Here is a 27,191-nt window from a genome sequence, read left to right as displayed (position 1 = left end):
GGGCGAGCAGGGGCCCCGTCGGTATCCTCGACGATGTCGTCGTCGTCACCTGCGTCGGGGTCCATTCCGACGGGCTGGCCTTCTTCCACGCCTAGGCCGTGGCTTAAGACCTCGATCAGCTCCTCTTCTGAGGTTGAGGCCGAATCTACGACGACGCCCTGCCCCCCCTTCTTCTTCCCCACGGAGGGTTTCACGGGGGTCCTATCGATGGGCACAAAGGAAGACTCCCTCCGAGGAGGCAGGGAGATTCTGGGCCCTGAGGTCGCCACCACTGGTGCAGCCACCACAGGCTGAGCCAGGGCCGCCGCGACCGTTTCGATAGAGGGCTTGGTCGGATGGATCAAGGCCTTCACCACCTTAGGTGCGCTCACCGCCTTATCCTTGAGGGAGGGGGCACTGCCACGCTCCTCCTCTGCCTTAGAGCTCGACCGGGGCCTCTCCAGGAGCTTCGCCGGGTGCTCGGCCTTCCTCTTACCCGACCCAGAGCGTTGGCTCGTGGTTGATGGTGCCGGGGAGGGTGCGCCCTGCCTGGCGCCCGTAGAGCCCGACCGTTCGGCGCTCCCGGTGCCAGCGGACTCGCGGTGCTTGGCCTTATGTTGGGCCCCCGTCGCCGGGGCGCCCTCAAAGGTCTTAGAAGACCGCTCGGATTTCTTCTTCTTCTCGCCAGACGGGCTCTTACCCTCCAGCCAGTTGGCGAGACGTTGATGGCGGTCCTTCATGGTCCGTTCCGACATGTTGCCGCAAAACGCACATTCCTTCTCCACGTGCGTCTTGTCCTCATGAAGGCAGTAAAGGCAGAAAGAGTGTTCGTCTTCCTTGAAGACGTTCTGCAGCTGGCATCCAGGGCAGACCCTGAACAGCTTTCCGGGCGTCGAGCTTCCCTTCTCCTGGGCCATCTCCGAGACCGGGCCTGAGAAGCTTCTGGAGTTCTCCGAAGTGTAGCTCGACGAAATCTTCACCCTTGAGGGGCGCAGACGAATCCGACACGGGTCCCCGTTGATCGGATGTAGGATCGGTGGAGCTTGAGGCTCTTTTGACCGAAAGAATCGAAGTTTTTGTGAAAAAAGCGCGAAAAATAGCACTAACGCTCGAGAGCAATAGCACGAGGATCCCAACACATGAACGTGCGGTAAAAATCTGAAGATGGCTGCCAGAGGCGGTGCTTAGGTAGAGGGCAGTCATTGGCTGTGGTCAGTATGACGCAGAGACCAGTGATTGGTTATTACTACGAAAGACAGATCAGAAACGAAACTGATACTGGTTTATTCTTTACCGAGGATTCCCAGCCTGACGACGGGGAATATTCATGAGCATGTGAATCCATGCCAGACCCCATGCTGGAGAACCAGCATTACCAAACACTTTGTGAGAAAACCTAATACAGTAACCAAAACATAAATCCCCTTTTCAGAGATATTTTTGGGAAAGCTTGTGTTAGGTAAGAATTGGTGCAGTCACACTGTGTGAGACTACACAAGACTTATCTGCTTGGTATTGGGTAACCCACCTTTTGGTATAGGTCTGTACTACACAAGTTGGTAGTGTGACTGAGCAGCCAGGCCTATCTCAAGAGGGGTAAACGCAAGCTGTAGAACTGTACAGATGAAATCAGTCAATACAAGTAACCAAGTAACGCTTACACTCTCAAGGTTTCAATTATAAATATGACAATGTATTACTTACCGTAAAAGCATTTCTGATGGTTGAATCTGCTTAGATTCACATGCTGTGCATAGGTCCGACATCCAGTGGTCACTGCGGAGTATTGCATTTTGTTTTTCGTAGTCGAAAAGGGGACGTCGACAAGGCGTGTCTGTAACACTATCCCTATAGTGACGTGCGTTGTACTCACAATCCCTCACGCGTCGAGGTCCCTCTGTTTGTATTTTTTCTGCCCTGAGGGAGCCTTCTATATGTGAGTGAGCACAGAAAAGAGAGAGTTGTAGAAAGATGTCTATGTTCCTTCCATCCGAGCGGGGAGGAAGGGTGGGCGCATGTGAATCTAAGCAGATACAACCATCAGAAATGCTTTCACGGTAAGTAATGCATTGTCTTCTGATGTTTGTTAATCTGCTTAGAATCACATGCTGTGCATAGACTAGCGAGCAGTACCCGGAGTTGGCGGTGGGTTATGAGAAGGAACAGTAGGGAAAAGATGTCTTAATACTGCCTGTCCCACCTGGGAGTCAGATCTAGAGTGTGCGTCTAAACAGTAGTGTTTTGTAAAGGTGTGCACCGAACTCCAGGTTGCCGCCTTGCAGATAGACTCAAGGGGAACATTTGCAATGAAAGCTATGGATGCCCCTGTGCCTCGAGTAGAATGTGCTCTTGGCTTGAAGGGTAGTTCTCTCTTAGCAAGAGTGTAACAGAGTGATGCATTGAACAATCCATCTAGATATAGTGGACTTTGAAACTGTATCTCCTTCTCTTCCTGCTGCCACCGAGACAAACAACTGATTAGTCTTTCTCAGTGACCTGGTTCTTTCCATGTAAAACATGACAGCTCTGCGCACATCGAGTGTATGCAGACTTTTTTCTCCCAGATTGGAAGGGTTTTGAAAGAACGTTGGTATTTCTATTGACTGGTTCACATGGAATTTCGAGATGAATTTCAGTGCAAACCTTGGGTGTGTGCGTAGAACCACCTTGTCTTTGTGAATTGTTACGAAGGGGTCTAGAACTGAAAGAGCCTGTAGTTCACTTACTCTCCTAATGGAGGTGATGGCTATTAGGAAAGCAGTCTTAAGAGTGAGGTACTTAAGAGTTGCCTTGTGCATGGGTTCAAAGGGCGAGCCCATGAGTCTGGTAAGTACCACATTTAGGTCCCATCCGGGAGCTGGGTTAGCTATCGGAGGGTGTATTCTCTTTACCCCCTCCATGAAGGCTTTGATGACTGGGATTTTCCACCACGACACTAAGTTGGGAAGTGGTGTATGCAGAAAGTGCCGCTAGGTGGACTTTAATAGAATCGAACACCAGACCCGAGTCCAATAGGTGGGTCAGGTACAGAACAATTTGTGTGGGTGAGCAGTCAACCGGGTTGATGCTTTTCCCTCTACACCAGATGACAAATCTTTTCCACTTACTAGAATAGCAGTGACCAGTGTTAGGCTTTCTAGCTTCCCTGAGGATGTCCATGCATCTCTGCGGGAGTTCTAGATGTCCAAACTCTATGATCTCAGGAGCCAGGCTGCTAAATTCATGGTCTGAGGGCATGGATGGAGTGTCCTGTACTTGTCCTCTGACAGCATGTTGTACAGGCAGGGAAGTTTCACTGGAGGAGATAGGGACATCTCCATCAAGTGAGCGAACCATGGCTGCCGGGCCCACATAGGGGCCACTAGTATCATGGTGACTTGTTCCTGGTGCATCTTGTGCACAATCTTGTTGAGAAGGGGAGTCGGGGGGAAAAGCGTAAACAAATCTCCCTGACCATGGAATCGACAGACCGTTCCCCTTGGACTGGTTCTGGGGGTATCTGGAGGCGTAACTTTGGCATTGTGAGTTCTCCAGAGTTGCGAACAGGTCTATTTCTGGGAATCCCCATTGTGTGAAGACGTCGAAAACGATGTCTTCTTGCAACCGCCATTCGTACTCTGAGGGCAGAGGGAAGTCTCTGCTGAGTTCGTCTGCTAGCAGATTGAGTTCCCCTGGTACATGTCGTGACAGTGGGAACATGTTGTGTCTGAGAGCCCACTTCCATATATTCAGGGACAGCTTGGACAGTCCTGGAGAGTGGGTGCCCCCCTGCTTGTTGATGTATTACATGGCTGTGGTGCTGTCCGTAAGGACCATCACCGTCTTCCCTTGTAGGTGTTCTTGGAAGGCTTTTAGTGCTTTGAACACCGCCAGTAGCTCCAGTAGATTTATGTGCTTGGATGCTACGCTCGGAGTCCACACTCCGTGAGCAGTCTGATGGGATAGGTGAGCCCCCCATCCTGTGAGGGATGCGTCTGTGGTTAGAGTGGTTTCCAATGCGGGTGTGGCAAAAGGTTTCCCTATTACCAGGTTTTCCTTTGTCCACCACCGTAGCGAGAGAACCAAGGCCTGCGAGACCACCACTAGATCGTCCCATTGTCCGCTGGCCTGACACCACTGGCTGTTGAGCCACTCTTGCATTGGGCGCATGCGCAGGCGTGCGTGAGGTACCAAATAAATACACAACGCCATCATTCCTAGCAAGCGCATCGCTTTGCGCACCGTCACCTCTCGACCTGCCACATATTGGGGGATCTGAAACAGCATGTTTTGGACCCTCTTGTTGGAGGGGAAGACGAGGCCGTCCTTTGTTCGACTTAGAGCCCCTAGGAATTGTTTGACTTGGCTGGGGTCTAAGCTGGACTTCTTCTCGTTAATGGAGAAGCCCAGTTGGAACAAAAGGTCTACAGTCCTTTGGGTGTTTGAGAAGCATGCCTCGTAAGAATCCCCTGTTATGAGCCAGTCGTCGAGGTAAGGGTATACTGGGATGGATAACCTGCGCAGGTGGGCCGCTGCCACTGCCAGTACTCTCGTGAATACCCTTGGTGCAGATGCTATGCCAAAGGGTAGCACTCTGAACTGGTAGTGTTTGCCCTCTATCATGAAACTGAGGTATTTTCTGTGCGCTGGCAACATTAAAATATGAAAGTATGCATCTTTCATGTCCAGTGTTGTCATGTAATCTCCCTGTGATAGCAGTGGGATCGTTTCCTGTAAGGTCACCATACGAAACTTTTGGGGTTTGACAAACTTGTTCGCTGGGCGCAGATCTAATACAGAGCGCATGGTTAGATCCTTTTTGGGTACAAGGAAGTACACTGAATAAATACCTTCCGTTACCTGAGATAGAGGCACGACCTCTATAGCTCCGTTTTCCAGTAGCTGGTCCACTTCTTGGAGAAGGATGGCGAGGTGTTCTGGTGTCATGAGTCGTCCCCTCGGGGGTCTGTATGTTGGGGAACTGTTGAACTCTATACAGTAGCCGCGGGCTACGGTGGATAGTACCCAGGGGTCTGATGTTATTCCCTCCCATGCTGGAAGAAAGGATGTTAACTGTCCCTCGACCGGCGATGCGTGGGAGGGGACCCGAATCTTCGCGTCACTTGGTGTTGTTGGTGGCTTGGGAGCCTCTAGGGGTGGAACCCCGGCCTCTACCCTTGCCACGTCGTTGACCTCTCTGATTGTACTGGCCACTATTACCTTGGTAGTTGTTGGCAGAATACTGTTGTTGCTGATTTTGTTGCTGGCGTTGGCCACGAAAAAAACGCTTGTTACCAAATCCCCGCCCGTTAGGGGGCTTTGAGATTTGGTCCAAGGTCTTTATGGTGTCAAATTCTTTTTTCGTATTCTCCAGAGCGTCGTCAACTGCCTTTCCAAAGAGGTTAGACTCTTCAATGGGCTTATTAATGAGGGACGCTTGCGTTTCTGCCTTAAACCCGGAATTGCGAAGCCAGACATGACGCTTCAGCAAAATTCCCTGTACCAAAGTACGGCCATCCGTCTCTGCTGCATCGAGGGTATTCTTAACGATGCTTTGGTTGACTAGAGAGCCTTCATTAATTGTAGCCAATAATCGAGTTTTTAGGGGTTCAGGGGCCTCTTCGATGTCCTGCTTAAGCTTTCCGGATTGAGCATCAGCGTAGCTTGCCAATAATGTATTATTGGCAATTCTAGTTGAGAATGCTGCAGAGGTGGTGATTCTCTTGGCCAGGGCATAAAGCTTCTTCCCCTCTTTATCTGGGGGTGCCTCGCTGGTAGACAGTGGGACCCCAGCCCTCTTCCTAGTGTTGGTCACCACTAAGGAGTCCGGGATTGAATGACCCCTAATATATAGTGGGTCTGACTGAGAGGGTGAGAACAATTTCTCAATTCTCTGATTGACCCCTCTCACCAGTGCCGGAGTGGACAGTGAGGGGGTAATACGTCTTTTAACTGAGGCGAGGATGGGAATTGTTTGGCTAGTGGGAGGTTTTTCCTTGATAATCCTTTCCACGAAGTCAGTATCTGGGGTGACCTCCCCAGTTTCGAGTTCGAAATGTGCTGCTGCCTTCTTCAGTAGTGCATTGAAGGTGGGCTGATCATCAACAGGCGAAGGGTTCCTGACTGGTGTAGTTTCAGTAGACCTGACGACTATACTGTCTGTGTCTGTAGACCTAGCTGGTGACTGCCAGGGATTTGGGTCACCCTCGCCTGTGTCCTCCTCGTACCCATCCTCACCTATGTTAGTGTCCTCATGAAACCCTTCTTCTTCTTGTTGGACTTCATCATTAATGAACTCATCTTCCTGCTGGAAGTGAGTGTCCTCCTCAGTGAGGTCGTAAGAGTCCATGTCTTCCTGTATGGGGTTATAGAACCTCGGGTATTTAACCCTTGGACTCTCCTGGGGTGCCTCCCTTGGTCTCTTGGGTGCCCTGTTTTCTGGGATGGCCATGAACCTGCCTATTTTATCCATACAGGACTGGAATTTATCTAAGGTCAACTGAGGTAGGCCAGAGCGGTCTGGGAATGAAAAAGGATTTTCTTCTCCCTGTAGTTGCCTGGTTCTGTCCCATAACGTCAAAGAAAGCAACCCTTCGCCTTCTGAGAAGCCTTCTCGCAGGCTTGGGCTTTCCGTCGACGGCGGGAGCTGTCCTGACCCGTTTTCCTGCGCCTTCGGCGTTTCTTTGGCCTTGTGCGCGGTTTTCGGCGTATCGCCCGCCATCTGTATCTGGCCGTCTTTAGTGGATATACGCGCGAGGCTTTCGCCGATCATTCTCTCTGCCGAGGGATCGGTCACCGTCGCGCTAGGTAACGTCGAGTCTTTACTGGCAACGTGAGCACTCTTACGAGGCGGTCGCCGGAGGATTTGGTGTTAGCGCCCTTATCTTTAGAATGCCCGGACGCCTGTCGCGGAAGCGGCGGCCGGGAGGGCTGACGACCCTTACGGTCGGTGGAAGACGCCGGTGGACCCGACGCCCCCGTTGGCGCTATGGCTGCCTTCGTCTTTGACGAATGCGTGCCGGGGGGTATGTGTTTTTGTGCTTTTTTGTATGTCCTTGTCACCAGGGTGTTCATCCCCATAAGCTGGGCGTGAGCCGGGCTTGTCGGGGCCGGGGACGGACGAGGAGGAGCGTGAACGCTCCTTTGAGAGGTCTACAACCTCTGTTATGGGGGCCGTGTAATCACTGTCCTCATCACATTCGGCGGCTTCAGTTTTGGGCTTCAGTAACTTACAGGCCGCACAGCCGTCCTCCTTGTGATCGAGGGGCAAGCAACGGTTGCACCGTTTGTGCTCGTCTTTGCAGGTATATTTACCCTTGCAAAGCGGGCAAAACCTAAAGGGCGTCCTCTCCATAGCTGAGGGCCAGAAGTGTGATTACGACCTCGGAAGAGAGGGAGGGGAAAGAGAAAGGCATTCTCAAAGAGAAAAAAAAGACCACACAACCCCACTCTCCCTATTGTGTAAGGCTGGCGAGGCCAGGCCATGTGTTCGGCAGCGCCGAAGGATCTCCTCCGCTTGTCCTTCCGTCGAAGATCTTGCTCGGCGGAGAAAGAGCTCTGCGTCGAGGGAGGGATCTAGGTTATTAATATTAATGATAAACGACCAAAGGTCGAAGGAATGATTTGGCAATGTCTCTCGAGGAGCTCCGCATAAAGGCGACCAGTAAGTGGGCGGCAAAAAACAATCTGAGGGACCCCGACGGGTGAGGGATTGTGGATACAACGCACGTCACTATAGGGATAGTGTTACAGACACGCCTTGTCGACGTCCCATTTCGACTACGAAAAACAAAATGCAATACTCCGCAGTGACCACTGGATGTGGGACCTATGCACAGCATGTGATTCTAAGCAGATTAACAAACATCAGAAATTTATTTATACATCAGTTTTAGTTAAGCATTCTTTAAAAAGGCAATTGTTTGTAAAAGTTAAGCAAACTTTGGAATCACTTTGCAAAGGTCAATAAAGTTGGTGAATACTCTTTGGATATGCAAATACATTTCTCCTACACCCTGAAGTGACTTCAATAACAAGGACAGTTTTGCATTTATCATAAACATCAATATACTTTTTAGACTCTTCGTTTCAGGAGGGTTAAGCAAATAGAAATGTTAGAACAAAATGTTCTTATAACAGGAAGGCAGTTTGCATCCTCTAATGAAATCTAGTTAAGACTTTCACAGCAGTAAAAGTGTCCAACAAATTATAACCTATGAAGGGACAAGCAAAGCCAAAGCCAATAGATTAGAAGGTTGCCTTAAGGGAGCCAGGACAGCCAAAGTCAATTGGACTAAGTCTTTAGTTCTGATGCAGTTCTTGGATAAAGTCTTTTGCAAAGTCAGATAGTTCAAAAAGATCACTTAAAGGAACACAAGCTGTTAAGCATGTGCAACGGGAGTTGAAATCAACTCAGAGAAGGTAAGCCAGTGCACTTCTCAAGTGATAAAACACGATTTACGGCAAGAACACCAAGCCCCCAAAGTACCTCTGGTTTGAGGAAAGTGGTCCAGCAGGATTCCATCTTGCTACAGCCAAGCAGATCCTTGTTCCTGAGCCTCAGTCGTGGGGACAAGAGGGAGGACGTCTGGCGGGCTCCTGCAGCAGTACTCGGGAAAGGACTTCGGCAGTTACAGATCTTCAATTCAGCATCTCTTCGTGGTTTCAGCGCCTCGCAAACAGGACTGATGCAGAACGAATATCCCTGGTTGGACTTTCCTTGTTCCCTTGGTCTGTGACTCTGAATCGGGATTTCCTGCTTCCGGAGTGTCCTTAAGAGACTCCTGGAGGAGCTTTTGGCCGGATTTGTTCCACGGAAGACGTTGCACTCAGTAAAGTACACTCAATCCCTGGCATTGGGCTCCTTCAGCATTGGAGAGGCGCAGCAAGCTAGGGATTGCACCAAAGTTAAATTAGTCTCGGGGCTAGTTGGTCCCACCAGCTCAAGGGGAGAAGTCAATCAACCCAGAGCTTCTCTGTCGATGCGAAAAAGGAGGCAAGCACAGCAGCAGGGCATCACGCCAAGGTCCAGGAGGTTGCAGTGGGCTTCTCTTCACGATTTCTTCTTCGGATGTTTCTTCCAGTGATCGACTCTGCCTGTAGTCCCAAGAACCTCGCCTTCTAAGCTCGTTCTCATTCATTCACAGCCCTAGGCTGTCAATCACCCAGCAGGGTGGCTGTCCTTCCCGGAGAGCCAGCCAGCCAGGACTGGTTTCGTTCAGGCACACCGAGACAAAGGACAGGGGAGTTTCGGTACCCTCCCTCACTTCCTGTCCTTCCAGACACACCAGAGCCAGGGGGCGGCTTCAAGGTTGAAGCCCGCCAAAGGCAAAACACACAAACGACTCAAACCTGTCCCAACTTACAGAGTAAAAGCCAAGAAAGACCACACAAACAGAAAATGCCAAAAAAAGAAGACGGGGCTTTTTTGACAAAATGGACATCCATGGGTGCTGTACTGCAGCGGAGGGTTCAGCCTGCGGTAAAAATGCACACTGGTAGCAAAAAGTAAACCACTGCCATCAGCCATTTAAAGCAGCGTGGGTAACAAAAAATATTACATGAGAAAGTAGGATAAGGAACTAAAAAGGTAATCCCCCTCACCCCCCCGAACACTCTACATAGATGGTATGTGCTGGACCTACAAAGTAAAAAAGGAATTAAGATCAATTTCACCTTACTATTCTTGGGAACGGTAGTTCACCCAAGAAAAAGGTATTTAAACCTTAAGAGAAATCCAAGGGACTTCTCAGTGACACTGCACTGAGGGTGCTGTGTGTCACTATGCAAAAAGCGGATGCCTATAGAGTTTGTCAGACTCCAAAAACAGTGAAAACATACAATCATAGTCAGAGAAACACACATGAGAGAGTGAAAAAGATCCCACTCAATCAGGAGTTAAAATTAAAATGTCCTTAGTCCAGCAAAAGAGCTGGGGATCTCTAGGATGGGAGAAAATTAGCACAGAAATGAAAATTCTCCCCAACAGCTTGTATCTCACATTGCCAACAGCCCAGTAACTGTGAAACCCAGGGACAGCGCTAGGTGTGTGCAGCATGTGCGGCTGCATTTGGCCCTGTGCCTGCTAGGGCCCCGCGCAGAGGGAGCCACCGACTCCCTCTTGCAGACTGCAGTATGGGCCGTGTGCTCAGAGTCCCTAAACTTGCTGCAGTCCACTCTGAGCACCCGGGCGGCACACGCTGCAGCCTGCATGATGACGGGGAAGCTTTCTGGAATATCTTTTTCAAAAATGGCTGTCCCTGGAGGGTTGGCTCACTTTTGTTTCTTCCAGTGAAGTAACTTACCACCCTTCAACCTTCTGCTGCGACTCTGGAGAGACAAAGGCCCCTGACCCACTCCCAGCGGCCCAATAGGTGATATGGGCCTCAATCGCTGCTTATCACTTTCTTAAAGCAGAGCATTTAAAGTGGGTGCAAGTTACTATTGATGGCCTATTTAAGAGACCGTTGTTGTGTTAAGAACTGCAAAAGGGCATTTTTATTTTGAAAGCACATGCAAAGCAGCAGTTAAAACCTAAATTCTGTGCCCAGCATAATTAAACATATTGCTCAAAACCGTTTTAGTTGTTTGCATTATTTCCCAAGCCATAAAGCGTTTAAGTAGAAGAACAAGTTACTTCTTACCTTGTAATGTTCTTTCGATGGGATGTTCCTCCAACGTATTCCTTATCTTTGATAATTCGTCTCCAGCTTGCTGGCCTCGGAAATTCTCTCTCTATAGACGGCGCTGCGCGTCGACGTCCGCTGGGTCGATGTCCCTCGACAGCCACCATATCGGCGCCGACGTCACCATGCCCATAAATAGCCCCACACGGCGTCCGTTGCTCAGTTCCGTTTTGTAGCATAAGATAAGTCATGCCTGAATTGGTTATTGACCTTGAAGGAGCGTAGGCTGCAACCACAATGGAAGTATTACTGCGGGGATGGATGGGAGGGGCGATAAGGAATACGTCGGAGGAACATCCCATCGAAAGAACATTACAAGGTAAGAAGTAACTTGTTCTTCGAAGGGATTGTGTCCTCCGACGTATTCCTTATCTTTGATAGACTCCCATAGCAGTGGCATGTAATTGGAGGTGGGAATAATAATGTCATGTATGCCTTTTAGGAATGAACCGAATGTAATACAGCTTTGCCAAATCTGGTCTCTTGACTAGTGGAGGAATCCAGGTTGTAAAATCTTGTGAATGTATGTGCGGACGACCATGTGGCAGCCGCACATATGTCTCGGACCGGTACCCCTCTTTGGAGGGCCGAAGAGGCTGCGATACCCCTGGTTGAATGAGCCCTAAGATTTTGGGTTTCACTGCCAGTTTGTTAACATTCCAGAATGGCCAAAATAATCCACCTGGAAATGGTCTTTTTTGTTATGGGTAGTCCCAACTTGTGACCTGAGTATCCTACAAACAGTTGGTCTGCTTGCCTAATCCTAGCCAGTCTGCTGATGTAAAAGCTTAGAGCTCGCCTTGGGTCCAGCCTATGTAGCCTTTCTTCCTCTTTCCCCGGATGGGGAGGAGGGTAGAACGAAGGTAAGGTCATTTTCTGAGTGATGTGAAATTCAGAAACCACCTTTGGGAGGAAATTAGGCTTCACCGGTAGGACAACTTTGTCCTTATGGAAAATTGTATGGGGGGGTTACAAGAAAGAGCTTTTAATTCGCTCACCCTCCTAGCAGATGTTAGTGCTACCAATAGGACAGTTTTAAGAGTGAGAAATCTCAGCGAACAAGAGTGGAGTGGTTCGAAGGGAGTACCCATTAGGAAAATTTAAGACTAAATTTAAGTCCCATAAGGGAACTTGGAATGGTCTTGGAGGATAAACATTAGTTAATCCCTTGAGAAATTGTATTACTTGGGGTAGTTTGAAATACAATGGTTCCTCCGCAGTGCGCTTGAAGATTGATAGCGCTGCGAGATAGCCTTTTACAGTGCCAACTTGAAGGCCTGAGTTTGCTAAGTAGAGTAGAAACAATAACACTGTTGATGTACCACATGAAAAAGGGTCGATATTCTCTTCTCTACACCAGCTGCAAAATTTGTTCCAACGGCAGCGGTATAAACACTTTGTTGCTGGCCTTCTGGCCGAAAGCAACACCTCCATGACATCATCAGAGAGGTCCCAATCCTTGTACCTCACCCTTCCAGAAGCCAAGAGTGAAGGTTGAGGATTCTGATGTCTGGATGGAGAACCTGACCTCCCTTCTGGGATGCTATTTTATATTGTTTTTTAAAAAATAATTTTTATAATTGTATGTTTGTTTGTTTTTAGAAGTATCTGTTAAATGTTCATCCAATCCTGATGAAGAAGATATACATTTTTTCTGGAATGAACTATGATTAACAATTTAGGTCTATGATATATATTTTTTCTGGAATGAATTATGATCAACAATTTAGGTCTATAATGAAATGCACCAATGAAATGAATAATCCTTTTTATGGCACTTTATTACATTTATATAACTTTTAGATGTGCAAACAATTTGAATGAATATTTTTTGAATGCATGAGTAGTAAAATGAATTAAATGTTTTCTAAGTATCATGTATTACACAAAATAAAATGAAAATGATAATGTGAACCGGCATCCTTTCGCCCTCCTTTTTAGAGTTTCCTCATCTCCTGTTGCCATCTTTTGTATATTAGTATATGTTCCTACCTCAAGGCACCAGTGATTGTTGAGGCTCCCACCTTTTTTTGGGTTTTGTTTCTTCTGGCCGAAAGCAACACCTCCATGACATCATCAGAGAGGTCCCAATCCTTGTACCTCACCCTTCCAGAAGCCAAGAGTGAAGGTTGAGGATTCTGATGTCTGGATGGAGAACCTGACCTCCCTTCTGTGAGAGAAGATTCTCTTTGAGTGGAAGACGGATTGGAGGACAGATGGACATATCTAGAAGGTCCGGGTACCACGTTCTCCTGGCCCAGTCCGGGGCAATTAGGATCATGGTTTTCCAGAATCTTCTCAACCTCCTGATCATTTGAGGAATAACAGGGACTGGTGGAAACGCGTAAAGGAGTGGGACTCCCAGTCCACTACGAACGCGTCCCCTAGAGCTCCTCTCAGGGGAAATTCCCTTGAACAGAACAGATCGCACTTCCTGTTGGTGCTGGTGGCGAACAGATCCACCTGAGGGGTTCCCCAAAGGGCGAATATCTCTTGAAGGACTTCCTGAGCTAGCTCCCACTTGTGGAAGACTGTGCTCTGCCTGCTCAGAGCATCCGCTGTCAAGTTCTTCTCTCCGACTAGGTGGACTGCCGATAGAGAGACTCCTTCCTGAATTGCCCAAAACCAGAGCTGCATTGCTTCTCTGCACAGTGGCAGTGATCCTACGCCTCCTCTTTTGTTGAGGTAGTGCATGGCCACCGTGTTGTCCGTCATTCTCAGGACATTTCTCCCCTGTACTGATGGCAGGAAAGCTTTCAGCGCTAGTCTGATCGCTCTCAGCTCTAATAGGTTGATGTGTAGTCTGGACTCCGATGGAGACCAACGACCGCTGATGGTCAAGTCTTTGGCATGGGCTCCCCACCCCGTGAGTGAGGCGTCTGTGACTACTGTTATCTCCGGCCATGGTTGCCAAAACAGTTCTCCTTTCAAGATGTTCTCTGGATAGGCCCACCATTGAAGGTCGTGGGCTACCTTGTCCGGAATCCGGAGGAGATCTGTCATTCTCCCTGAGAATTGCAACCACTGAGTTCTCAGTGCCCACTGAAGAGATCTCATTCTCATGCGAGCCTCTGGCACAAGGAAGATGCAGGATGCCATGAGGCCTAGCAACCTCAAAAAGTCGAAGGCTGGGGGACGTTCGGCATTTTGAAACTTGGTGACCATCTGCAGAATATCTTGAGCCCTCACCTCTGGTGGTGAGGCTTTTCCCAGGGAAGTGTCCAGGACCGCTCCAATGAACTGGAGTCTCTGTGATGGTATCATCTGTGATTTCTTTAAATTGAGGGAGAAGCCCAGTTTGTGAAGGAAGTGGCAGACATAATCTAGCTGGATCTGAGCTTGTTCCGAAGATACAGCTCTGATCAGCCAATCGTCCAGGTAGGGGTAGATGTGGATCCCTTCCCTCCTTAGACTCGCAGCCACTACCAACATTAGCTTGGTGAAGACCCTCGGGCGGAGGTCAGCCCAAATGGCAGAACTCGAAGTTGATAATGAGAGCCGCCAATTGCGAACCTCAGGTATCTCCTGTGTTTGAGATGGATTGGCACATGGAAATAAGCATCCTGAAGGTCCAGAGATACCAGCCAGTCCTGGAGCTGAAGGGCCTGAAGGATCTGAGAGAGAGTTACCATCTTGAACTTGTCCTTCCTGAGGAACGTGTTCAATTCTCGTAAGTCCAAGATGGGTCTCAGTCCTCCGTCCTTCTTTGGTATGGGAAAGTAGTGGGGAGTACCAGCCCTTGTTCCTCTCCGCTATAGGTACCGGTTCTATGGCACCTTTCTCTAGCAGCTCTACAATTTCCTGCAAGAGGAGCGGATCTGGAACTTTTAGAGCTGTGCCCCGGTGGATGACTGAGGGATGTGTAGAAAGGATAGCCAGTAACCCTGGGCAACTGTCTCCAATGCCCAAGCATCTGACGTAATAGCCTGCCATTCCGTCAGATGGTGAGTTAACCTGCCCCCTACAGGTGTTTTGTGTGGAAAGACCTCAGAGTGGTTTGGGGGCGGCTGATACAGATGCCGAGGGTAAAGAGGCACCTGCTGCTGCTGCGGCTTTAGTACTTTTGACCCGTCCACCTCGGGTGGATCTCCTTTGGCCTCTTTGAGCCGGCTGTCCTCTGCCTTTCCCGAATGCGGAATAATAGCGAAAGGACTTTCCTCTCCCAGAGGTTCCTGAGGGGCGATAAGGAGTTTGGCGGATTGCAGCTCCTAAAGATTTTGCTGCTGCTTTAGATGTTTGCAACTTTTCCAGACTGTCATTAGCCTTTTTACCGAATAAAGAAGAGCCGTCAAAGGGCATATTCGAAAGTCTGGCCAGTACATCTGGAGCAAAGCCAGACTTTCGCAACCACACACACCTGCGGATTGTCGTACTTGCTGCCATGGCCCTGCTGATACTGTCAGCGGAATCGATGCCAGCTTGAAGAGATTCGCACATGGCATCTTTGCCATCTTTAATGATGTTAAGGAAGGCTTCCCTTTCCTCTCCTTCCAGTATGCAGTCAGCCGCTGATGAAGCAGGCTCCCACAGTGTGTGACTGAACCTGGCGAGCGTACAGGTGGCGTTGATGGACTTCAACACCATACCACAAGCAGAAAACACTTTTTTTGCCATAGAATCGTACCTTTTGTCATCTCTGTCATGTGGGACAGTAGGGTAAGCGGATCTGCTGCTTGATGAAGTTGCCGCTTGAACCACCAGGCTCTCTGGAGTCGGGTATTTTGATAAATATTCAGGGTCAGCTGCAGCTACCCTATACTTGGCTGACAATCTTTTATTGACTGCAGGCATAACCTCAGGAGTTTCCCAATTTGATGAAATCTTCCTTTGCAAGACTGCATGGAAGGGGACCACAGGATCCTCCTGTGGCACTTTGTCTAGTATGTCTGTAAGGTCATCCTGTTGAAAAACAGGTGAAGGCGCAGACAGACCCATGAATTCAATAATCCTTGCCATCAGGGTTCTATAGGGTGTTTCGGCATGTTCCCCTGGGTCTGGTTTGACAAATTCCACTTCTGGGGAAGTGTCCAGCCCACTTGCCTCATGTAATGATTCCTGTAGGTCTTTCAACCTTCTTTACTCAGAGGTAAAATCCTCTGAAACAGGTGGTGTGGTCCTCTGCAACCCGAAGGGTCTTTCCTTGTCAGAACCCTCCCCTTCTTCATAGATTGAAGATAATCCGGGGTAATCTGACCTCGGAAATGGTGTAAAACCCATTTCTAAGGCAGAAGGAGCCAAACTCGTCATTATTGGGCGAGAAAACGTCAATGTCGTCGACGCCGATGTGACAGGCTTCGAAGGCGCCGAGAAAACTGGAAGAGGCCTCGAAGAAGTCGAGTGGATCGGGATCCTACTCGAGGATGTCGACGATGTTCTCGGCGTCGTGCCGGAGGCTCTTGGTATAACCGTTGGCTGTGAAGTAGCCGTGGTTTTCTCTTGTATCGGCGTCGATGTCGGTGTCGATTCGATCGACCGGTGCGAAGAACCCTTTGTCAACGGCGCCGAAGGGATCTTCGACGTCGCAGATGGTGCCTTCTTACCCGATGGCCTGTGGCGCTCTCGGGTGGACTCTTTTGCCGGGTGCAACGACTCGCGGTGTTTAGATTTTTTGGGTTTTTCACCCGGGGTATCACCCTCAGCTGTCTTCGAGGGGGTCGAGACTGCTTTCTCGAAGACGCTTAGCATTTTCTTCCTGAATTCCTCCCACTCAGCCTAAGAGCTGTGTTTTGTGGGGCAGGAGACCCTTTCTGTGGAAACAGAAGATGACGAGGAAGGGGATCTTCGATGTCTCTTCTTTGAGTGTCTAAATCTCGACGAGTGGTGGGGGCTACTTCGAGACCTAGAATGGGAATGCTTTCGACGGCGAGGAGACGAATGCCTCAACTCGGCCGAAGAAACTTTCGAGGAGGTTTTGACTGACTTACCTCTCTCGAGCTTCCCCTTGCGCTCCTTCAAGGCTTTCGCCGTCATGGACATGCAGTCCTCACACTCCGAACAATGGTGCTCGACTCCCAAGCACCACAAGCAGATCCTGTGAGGATCCGTTATCGACATTTTCTTTCCGCAGTCTCGACATTTTTTGAAGCCGTACCCCGGAGTCGTTGGTTCAGATGAAGAAGCCATCGAGAACGAGTTGGTTTTATCGAGTAAATATAAGAGGTTTTATCTGACTGAACTGAGCAACGATATTCCGAGGCCCCACAAAGCGCGGAAAGACAGAACTGAGCAACGGATGCTGCGCGTTTGTTATTTATGGGCATGGTGACGTCGGCGCCGATACGGTGGCTGTCGAGGGACATCGACTCGGTGGACGTCGATGCGCAGCGCCCTCTACAGAGAAAAATAAATTCCGAGGCCAGCAAGCTGGAGACGAATTATCAAAGATAAGGAATACGTCGGAGGACACAATCCCTTTGAATGTAAAATGTTCCTCACATTATATATGAGGCATACAAGTGAGCCATGAATATTTACCAAGAATGTGACAAGAGATTGTCATCCTGGGATATTTTCTCTGGTTCTGGCCCTGTAATGATTTTCAGGTGCAAGTCGATACATTTGGGTGGACAGCGTCCGCCCACTTTTTTCAACGGATAGACGCATACCCCGGTTCTGTGTTTTTGAGACCAGCATTAAAAAAGGTGTGCTTCCTCAAGTGTTCAGCTACTGGGATTTCACACCAAGCTGTCATGTTTCCAATGCAGACGCTTACCCACAAGAACACATAAAAGTGCCATTAAAGCGCACGTCTCATGTTTGGATTTTGTTTTCTTTGGAATAATTCATTATAAATTGTTGGGCTTAAAGGGTTGGCATTTTTTATACTTTGCTAGCGTAATTATTGGACATTTTCCTCTTAGATTACAAGGTTTTCGCTGCTACCTACATACCTAGTGGTCATTATCTTGTGAGGTCACTTCCTGTTATGTGATCAAACGCAAATTAAGGGGCCCACACTTAATTTGCCACACTTGGCCACGCAAATCCTAGGGCCGGCCCTGGTAAAACCATACTAAGGCAACAATGGTGCAACTCTTCCTTTTTGGTATTTCAACTGGAACAAACTAGTAACCCAAAATGCTATCAGTCAAAATGCTGTCACAGAGACCTTTTGAAAATAATTCCTGTACATTTCGTTCTCAGTTTAGGGAAAACTGGGACACAAGATGTCAAGAGACTATAAGAAAAGGCAGTTATTGGCCAAACCTCCTTCCAAGGAAGATTGGTGAAGAATCTTGGAATCAATATTGTCATCAAGTTTGAAGTTAGTTGTAGGAGTTTTCTTCCTCGAAGGAGAGTATACCAGGAAAGGGCTTATAGTGGTTAGTCCTGGCAGGTGAGTGGACCAGGAAAAGATGGTGGTTTGATATCTTTGTGGCAGAAAGATATGTGGAAAGAACCTTTGTTGAATTAAGAGGATTCATGTACTGTGTCATTTGTTTGACAAGTAATAGTATCAGTGAGACAAGTTGCTTTTTGCTATCCTGACAAAAGTTTTTTATTTCAAGAAGAATTATCGAGAAAGATTGAAGTGCTATCTTGGCAAGAAGTCGTTTCTTTGAAGAAAGTGTTAAATAACAGAACAATTGCATTTGGTTTTGAACCTGCGTTTGATTTTCTCCCCAATCATCCTTTCAAGAGGGATATTGTGGAAGACTGACTTGTTTTGAATTATCAACCAACTGTGGTGAAAAGGACATTGGTGGTATCTCTGAGAAACGCACAGTGGTTGAAAACGACTTTTCCATTTCCTTGAACACAGCATAGTTGAATCAGAACTGTAATCTAAGTATTCCTGAATTGATCCAGGGGAAGGGAATACAACCCTGGTAACAAGGAGTGCTTTCAAAAACATTTGAGTTTTAATTACAAAACTGTTTTGTTGAACCAAATGTCAGCCATAATTTCCTTGTATACAAGGCCAGAGATATTTTGGACACAACATCATTTTTCTTTAGTTTTAGTTTGCTAGGCAGGGACCTCTCGATTAGGTTAGGGAAAGTGAGGCATTTATCAAAACCCCTTTTTATTCTGAATAAATGGCAAGCCTTGAGAAAACGTTACCTGTGTGTCCGTCTCGTATTTCTGACCCCCCACACCTCTCTCCTTACACATTATTGTTTATTTTTACAGAATTAGGTTGTGTTGTGTCATGTTATGTTGCTTGGTAGAAGAACAAGCACTTTAAAATGACATGTAGCAATCCACAAAACGCACACAAAAAAACAAATAAATAAGGACTTATCGAGATGAGTGGTACTCATGAGCAGGGCCACAACTCCAGGAACCGGCAGCATAATATAAGCTTGTAAAGAGACTCTCTACACCCGTTTCGGCCTAAAATCTCTCTGAAACCTCTTAACAGGACATGGTAATGCAGCCCATGGTTGAGAACAATAGGCAAGGATTCTGAATATGAATTCTCATAAAGCATATCCTCAGCCTAAGGAGATTCATACCACCCACACCACTATCCATTCCGATAAAACTCCTAGCCGTCCTAATGAGCTTCCACGTAGCCTGGTCCAAGGGACTGCTCTCAGTGGAGCCACAGTTCAATGCCCACCTTCAGTTAGGAGTGCCATACTTTCTTCCAGCTCTACAGTCTATTAGAACATGGTCATTCAGGATGGAGGGTCGCAGTAGAAGGCATTTGCTCTTGTGTTCCCTTGTGCAGCGTCTCATTAAACCCACGCTAACATATCCAGGCAGCTTTGGACAGCTTCAAAGCCTGACCACCCCTGAGCCAAAAACAAACTTCAAACACGAGTGCCAGATGTTATCTTGAGCATCTCTTCCAAGTTAACCTGTGCATATCAGTCCACATTTGATTCCAACAGTCTATTCTTGACTTGACCACTAGCTTTGGCAGGCTTAGAATTACAATTCTGGAGTTTGTTTTGGGGAGAAATTAAACCTACTCCCGGGTAATATAAGCAAACCGCTTTTGAGTTGATCACATAGCTACACTCTACTTTTAGTACCATCTATTAATCTCTCTGGAACCAGTGTCACGTAAATATTCCCTTCTCATTTAGGCACCTCAGAATCTATCCTCTTAATTTCCAAAGTCTTGCTCTATAATCCTTTTACAATAACCCTTGAAGGATCAGATTTTCCCTTATACCGTCTTAACTTTTGTGTCCTCCAGCAGTAACCTATGCACAGCCAACTCTTGGCCCTGGAACCGCTGCCAGATGTCTTGGCAATTTCCAGATTACCCTTTGTGCAGAAGGGTAGACTATTATAAACTATCTGGTGAAGAAGTCTGCATACTTCCATGGCACGCTTGACCACATTGCACGTCCTTCACAAAACCACAACCTTATCTCCATTACCATTCTACAATTTACTAGAATTTGCCATCACAGAAAATGCTTGGCTTTACGAGTGGGTTTTATGGCCTCTGTTCAGATCAGCACTCAGTCTGATTCAATAGCAAGGACTACATACCAACTCCCAATAACACAACCTCATTCCCTCTGCCCTTTGTTTCTTTGCATTAGTCTATCCACTGGTATCCTATTTCATCAGTCTCCTTTCCTCTGACCTCTGCTTTTCCCCATCAGCAAACCATAGTCTGGGTCAACACAGGTGTGGGCACAGCACACCGCCTTTTCAGGCATGCTTTGGTACTGCAAGACCGCTACAGTGGAAATAGACTCACTATAAGAATTCAATAGGACAGAACGGTCTGCCTTAATTGTTTAACCCTCAGACTACCATAAAATATTTAGTACTTGCCTGTTAGAATTCCGTGGTTATACACTTTCTAGAGGTAGGAGGGAACAATGTTCAACCCATCACTGTGCTATGTACAGATTGTAGTGGTTTTGGTATTCTACTTGTAGTACTTATATTTGACAGATGCTTTACCAATACTTAATAGTATAGATAGGTTTACAGTTTATGATGTCTGGTGTATTTCGTGGTGCATGTGTATGACCCTAAATGTAACAGACTACCAGATACCACCCATCCAAAGAGCAAAGCTAGACTGCTCTGCTAGGTAAAGAGTTTTGCATGAGCACGCTGTTACTGTACGAAGGATAGGTCTACTTACACCCCCCACCAGAGAGCTGAAGAGAAAACTTCCGAAAAGACCTCTAAGTATTCATTTATGTTCAGATTATGTGCAGGATTCCAGGCACAGGCCATGCTAAAACAAGCTGAATTTGGGCCCTTCTGAGAAAAACACTACAACAAATTTTCTAACAACTTACTCAGAAGCTGCAGACTCTGAAATGGGCTCATCAAGTAGGGCCAAGCTGTGCAAGATCCAATAGCACAACCAGGGACGACTGGCATCTAGACACTAAGAGAAGAGAAAAACAAAGCCTTTGTATTATTTGAGAGTCTCAATGCTGTGTTTGTTGCGCTCCGGGAGCCACACAGGCAAGGCATTATTTACTGAAAATATTCTAGAATGAAGTGCCATTATGTTGCGCGACTCAAGAATACATTAGTGCAGCACTGATGAAGGGCGAGAAATCACAAGGCAGTCTGTCACAAGGGAGCATTATTCAAATGAAAAAGGAAAATGCAAATGTCTTGGTGTAGGCAGAAAGATAACAAAAAGTATGCATGTTTCATTTTGAATTAAAAGCTTTCCCAAAATGGGCAGAAGCTGCAGACTCTGAAATGGGCTCATCAAGTAGGGCCAAGCTGTGCAAGATCCAATAGCACAACCAGGGACGACTGGCATCTAGACACTAAGAGAAGAGAAAAACAAAGCCTTTGTATTATTTGAGAGTCTCAATGCTGTGTTTGTTGCGCTCCGGGAGCCACACAGGCAAGGCATTATTTACTGAAAATATTCTAGAATGAAGTGCCATTATGTTGCGCGACTCAAGAATACATTAGTGCAGCACTGATGAAGGGCGAGAAATCACAAGGCAGTCTGTCACAAGGGAGCATTATTCAAATGAAAAAGGAAAATGCAAATGTCTTGGTGTAGGCAGAAAGATAACAAAAAGTATGCATGTTTCATTTTGAATTAAAAGCTTTCCCAAAATGGGCAGTATTCTTCAGATGCCTGCATATCACATCATTTAGAAATGTCGGAGAACGTTATCAAGATGTTAATTCTGCAAAATGCTGAAGCGAGAGCCTTGGTGCGGCCCATCAAGCATGAAAGTGCTTAATGGGCTCAGATGATGAATACTGAAGATGCCATTAGAAGGATTCTGTCAGTCTGGTCTGTAAATACAGCAGGAGCGATGCATTGAAGATTAAAGTGCAACCGAGTAGAAAAGGAAGGGTGTTGAATAATAAGCGCAGGGAATACAATCTCTAACATGTCCCCTTCACAGTTAGCACACAAACCAAAGACTCAGACTGTCACCCCAGGATATTGCACCATTGATTTCCAAATTTTGCAGCACCAATATGTCCACTTTGCAGCATTTATGCTTAATGAAGATGGACAACAAACTTGCAAAATTCCATTTCTAATGTTCGTATTGTGCCTCCGGACAATCTCTCAAAGAGGGAGCTCCTTCATGTAAATGATATGTGGAGCTCGGGGGCCATTGGAACTATAGGCATTGCAGATCAGAAATTGATTTGGGTCGTTATAATAAATGGCAGATGGGAAAACATACAAAGTTACATTTTGCTGCACTTTAAAACGTTTGTGATGCATGGTTGTGACTGGTTCTTTCAATGGAATGTGCCCTACCACGTATTCCTCATCTTTGATACACTCGCATAGCAGTTTGTCTTAGGAGATGGATGCTAAGAATTTCTATTTGTTGATGTTATGGACCTTGCCAAATTCAGCCTCCTCTCCTGATAGAGTCTAGGCAATAAAGTCTGCTGAATGTATAAAGGGACGACCAAGTTGACGCTCTGCAGATGTCCTGCACCAGCACCCCTCTCTTTCCAAAGCCGAAGAAGCAGCTACTCCTCTAGTGGAATGCACCCTCAATCGAGTCTTTTCCTGCTAGTGAGTAGCATTCAGTAATGCCCAGAACTATCCACCGTGAAATGGTTTGCTTCGTTACCGCCAACCCTAATCTTTGTCCTGCATATCCTATAAAAAGTTGGTCACCCTGACTAACATTAGCTGTCTGTAAAATGTAACACCCTTCTAGGGTCTAGCCGATGAATCGTCTCTTTTGATGGATGATGGGGTGGGTAAAAAGTCTGTAAGACTATCCGTTGCGTTCGGTGAAATTCCGACACCACTTTTGGAAGAAAAGATGAACGTTCTCCCAACACTGCCTAGTCTTTAAAAAAGGATGTAAAAAGGTGGTTTTGAAGGATGTAAAAGGTGTTTCCCTTACCCTGTGGGCAGATTTGATAGCTAACAAGAAGGCAGTCTAAAGTGTTAGCATCCTCAAAGGACACAAGTGTAGTGTCTCAAAACGAGCCCCCATGAGGTACTTTAACACTAAGTTCAAGTCCCATGTTGGTATGATGAAAGGTATTGGTAGAAACAAAATGTGTCAGGTCTTTCAGAAACTCTATGTCAATTGGCACTTTAAAGTATGATCTCTTAAAAATCGAATGTGCCGCTAAGTAGCCTTTGACTGTAGCCACTTGTAACCCCGATTGGATTAAATGGAATAAGTAAGAAAGAACAGTAGGAAGTTTGCACGTGAAAGAAACTTGCTTTTGCATGCACAAGCAGAGAAACATGTTCCAATGGCCGCGGTATAGGGATTTAGTTGCTGGTCTTCTAACTGAAAGCAACATCTTCATCACATCCTACGGAAAAGTCCCAATCCTTGGATCTCACCCTCTCAGAAACTAGGCGTGAAGATTGAGAGTCCTGATCCCTGGATGAAGAATGCGATCTCCCTCTTTCGAGAGGACCTCTCTTTGGGGTAGACGAATTGGAGGGCAGATGGCCATTTCCAGAAGGTCCAGGTACCAGGTTCTCTTGGCCCAATCCGGAGCAACAAGGATCATGGTTCTCCCAAACTGCCTCAAACTCCTGATAACATGTGGAATGAAGAGGACTGGAGGAAACACGTACAGGAGTGGAAACTCCCAGTCTACTACAAACGCATATCCAAGAGCTCATCTCGGAGGAAATTCCCTGAAACATAACTGCTTGCACTTCTGAGTAACCCTGGTCACGAGCAGATCCACTTGAGGGGTTCCCCAAAGGGCAAAGATCTCCAGAAGGACTTCTCGAGCTAACTCCCACTTGTGGGAGATGGTGCTCTGACTGCTCAGAGCATCTGCTGCTGTGTTTTCTTCTCCGGCTAGATGAATTGCCAGTAGAGCGATTCCTTCTCTTAGTGTCCAGACCCAGAGCTGCATTGCCTCACACCCCCTCTCTTGTTGAGCTAGTGCATGACCACTGTGTTGTCCGTCATTATCAGAATTCTTTTCCCCCCGTTTTCAGGGCCGAAAAGCCATTAGCACCAGTCTGACTGCCCTCAGCTCCAAAAGGTTGATATGGAGTCTGGACTCCGACTGAGACCAGTGTCCACTGACAAAGATTTTTCATGCGCGCTCCCCATCCTGTGAGGGAGGTGTCTGTCACAATTGTCATCTCCGGCCATGGTTGCCAATAGGGTTATCCTCTGATTGCATTCTCTCGGCAGGCCCACCACCACTAAAGTTCCTGGATGACCTTTGTCGGGACCTGGAGAAGAAGATAAGTCATTCCGCCAGAGAGTTGAGACCACTGCGATCTGAGAGCCCACTGAAGGGATCTCATTCTCAGATGGGCTTCTGGCACCAGAGAAATGCAGGATGCCATGAGGCCGAAAACCTTAGGCAATCGAAGGCCGGGAGATACTGGGCACAGTGACATTTTTTAGACCATCTAAGAGAGCTGTTGAGCCCTCAGCTCGGCTGGTTTAGCTTTTCCCAAGACTGATTCCAGGACTGCTCTAACAAATTGAAGTTTCTGTGAAGGAGTCACGTTGGATTTCTTGAAGTTCAGGGAGAAGCCCAGCTCACAGAGGAAGTGACAAGTGTGACTGAGATGACCTGAGAACAAGCCCTGATCAACCAGTCATCCAGGTAAGGTTAGATATGAATCCCCTCCCTCCTTAGACTTGCTGCCACAACAGCCATAAGCCTGGTGGCCCTCAAGGCAGAGGTGAGCCAGAATGGCAGAACCCGAAACTGATAATGTGAATTGCCAACCGCGAACCTCAGGTACTTTGTGCTTCTGATGTATGGGCACATGAAAGTAAGCATCATGAAGGTCCAATGACCCCAACCAATCCTGGAGTCGAAGGGCCTGAATGATCCGCGGAAGAGTTACCATCTTGAACTTGTCCTTCCCGAGTAACTTGTTCAAGCATCTCAAGTCCAAGATGGATCGCACTCCTACGTCCTTCTTGGGGATTAGGAAATAGGGAGAGTACCAACCCTGGTTTCCCTCAGCTGCAGGTACCAGCTCTATTGATGGTCTATAAGATGGGTCTGAATAGCCAACCATCTCTGCATTTCCAAAATCAGTTTAAGGTGAAGTCTCCCAACTGCTAGTCTCTTTTGGGGTTTCATCTTGGATTCTAGTGAAATAAGCTCCTATGGTACATTGGGAGTCCCAAATTTGTATCCAAAAGGGAGCTTGGTCCGCCTATTCCTCAAAGATAGACCCCATGGATTTAAAGAAATCCGTTCTAGGCAATGGTTTATATGACTTGGAGTCAGTCGAGGTCTTTGTATTCTCTGAGGGCACTGAATACACCGATGGCGCTGAGGGCTTCAACGTCTTCGAAGAAGCAGACAGCGAATGCCTCGATGGCTTAGGAGAAAGCCTTGAAACTGGTGCTGAAAAACCTGAATCTTTGGTCTTCGAGGAGGAAGATGGTGATTTCACCTTGTGCGTCGAGGAAGGCTTCTTCGATTTGAGTTGAGAAACCTCTCCTCCCAGGCTCTTAGGCATGCCAGAAGGAGATGCATTAGACTCCCTGCTGGTCTTTCTAGATGCTGAGGGGTGGCCAATTTTCTTAAGACTTCTTGAGAGGGGCTGCATGCTGTCAAGCATTCTCAGGCAGAAACCTTCCCATTCCGTGGGAGTCAATTACTTTTTCGGAAAGGACACTATCGGGAGAAGAGAAAGAAGTTGACGAAGACCTATGTCGTCGCTTGTTGCTTTTGACAAGCGTTGTGACCTTGATCCTGAGCGCTTCTGATGCCTAGAGTGCTTTTTCTCAGGGGACATGTCCCTAGAGTGGGATGAAGATTTTCTTTTAGATGTGGTAATGGAAGGAGATTTGGGAGAAGGCCTACCTGCTTCAAGTTTCCTGTTCCTTTCCCGCAAAGCCTTGACAATCATGGACTGGCACGAGCCACAGTCATCAACCTTGTGGCCTACCCCCAGACACCATAAACCGACTCAGTGCGGGTATGTAATGGACTTTTTGTCCCTGAATCAGCACACCGCTTAAAACCTGTCTTCAGTGCCGAGGACATGCCGAGTAGATGAAGAACCGACTGTTTAAGGAACACGTTATTCAAAATTGCGATGATGCCCCGAAGCACGCTAGCATGTGAAAAAAACAGAACTGAGGTAACAGTCACCGCGCATGCTTCATATACCAGCGTCGATGTCACAGCCACAGACTTAGATATATCAAAGATGAGGAATACATGGAAGGACACAATCCATTCGAAATAAGAGGCAGCTGAGGATAAATTATAGGCAAGTGTCATACGAATCGCATCAGTTGTACACACAGTGGAAAATTAAGATCTTCACCTACTACCCTTTTTAATATCTTGGCAGACTACCCATCTAACGACTTAAAATTAAACCGCTAAGAAAGGTAGGGCAAAGAGTACATGCAAACGTAATTCCTTCTATATTTAAACGTACCTCGTAGTCTGGCAAGTGCCGAAGTCCTCTTTTTAAATAGTGGAAATGCTTCTCTCGGGCAAGAAGAAGTCTAAAATTAAAAGAAGAGATTGTTGAGGACTTCAAGAAAATTCAGAATATCGCATGATGTTCTTTGGAAAAGCATTTGTGCCATCTACTCCGGAAACTTGTAAGACAAAGCACAAGCCTTGTCCGGGTATGGCTACTGTTAATAATTTAAAACACTTAAAAGAAAACTATTTGAATGTGTTAATTAAACCAAGCACATCAAATCATAAATGGTAATGCATACTAGCAGGTTCAAACAGTTAATCCTTATTATCAGAAGTGATTGAAACAAGGGTTTAACTGTGTGTGGTGCGCTCAACTTTCTTAAATGTCTTCCGAATGCAGCACAAACTATACTTGAGGTTCCCCTTTATGCCGCAAAAGGTCAAGTATAAAGCAGTAGTGTTGTATAGTTCAGTTGCGCAAAACAGACTAGTCAATCATAGTATCCAATACTCTCTAAGTAGGATTCCAATCTTATAACAAATTCCAAATTCATAGATGAGCAGTGTCCAATATGTGAAAAGTGATCTTTAATTCAAGTACAGCCGACACGTGTTTCGACCATCAGGTCGTTCTCAAGGCCAAAATGTTGTTGGGGGTAATCCCTGGAGAATTAGTCAAGAAGGCTTCATGGATGAAAATACTTGGTTTGCAGTTCATATGCCTGTTGTCAAATGCAGTATAACCTGGGATAAATTCGGGTCAAA

The 27,191-nt window shown here is 47.0% G+C and overlaps 1 protein-coding gene across 1 annotated transcript in view; it reads right to left on the bottom strand.

Annotated features, from left to right (window-relative positions):
- The window catches only part of FNTB (farnesyltransferase, CAAX box, subunit beta), a 501,476-nt gene that overhangs the window by 376,517 nt on the left and 97,768 nt on the right, over positions 1 to 27,191 (bottom strand). The window contains exons 3-4 of the mRNA XM_069638668.1: positions 26,434 to 26,503; positions 20,867 to 20,958 (exon numbers count right to left, since the gene is read on the bottom strand). Coding sequence (XP_069494769.1) covers positions 20,867 to 20,958; positions 26,434 to 26,503 — 162 coding nt within the window. The remainder of the gene's footprint in view (positions 1 to 20,866; positions 20,959 to 26,433; positions 26,504 to 27,191) is intronic.

The sequence above is a fragment of the Ambystoma mexicanum genome, chromosome 14 (assembly GCF_040938575.1).
Source record: "Ambystoma mexicanum isolate Mex_15411 chromosome 14, UKY_AmexF1_1, whole genome shotgun sequence".
Taxonomy (NCBI): Eukaryota; Metazoa; Chordata; class Amphibia; order Caudata; family Ambystomatidae; genus Ambystoma; species Ambystoma mexicanum.
The sequence above is the reverse complement of the archived record's forward strand: the minus strand, read 5'-3'. Positions and strand labels throughout refer to the sequence as shown.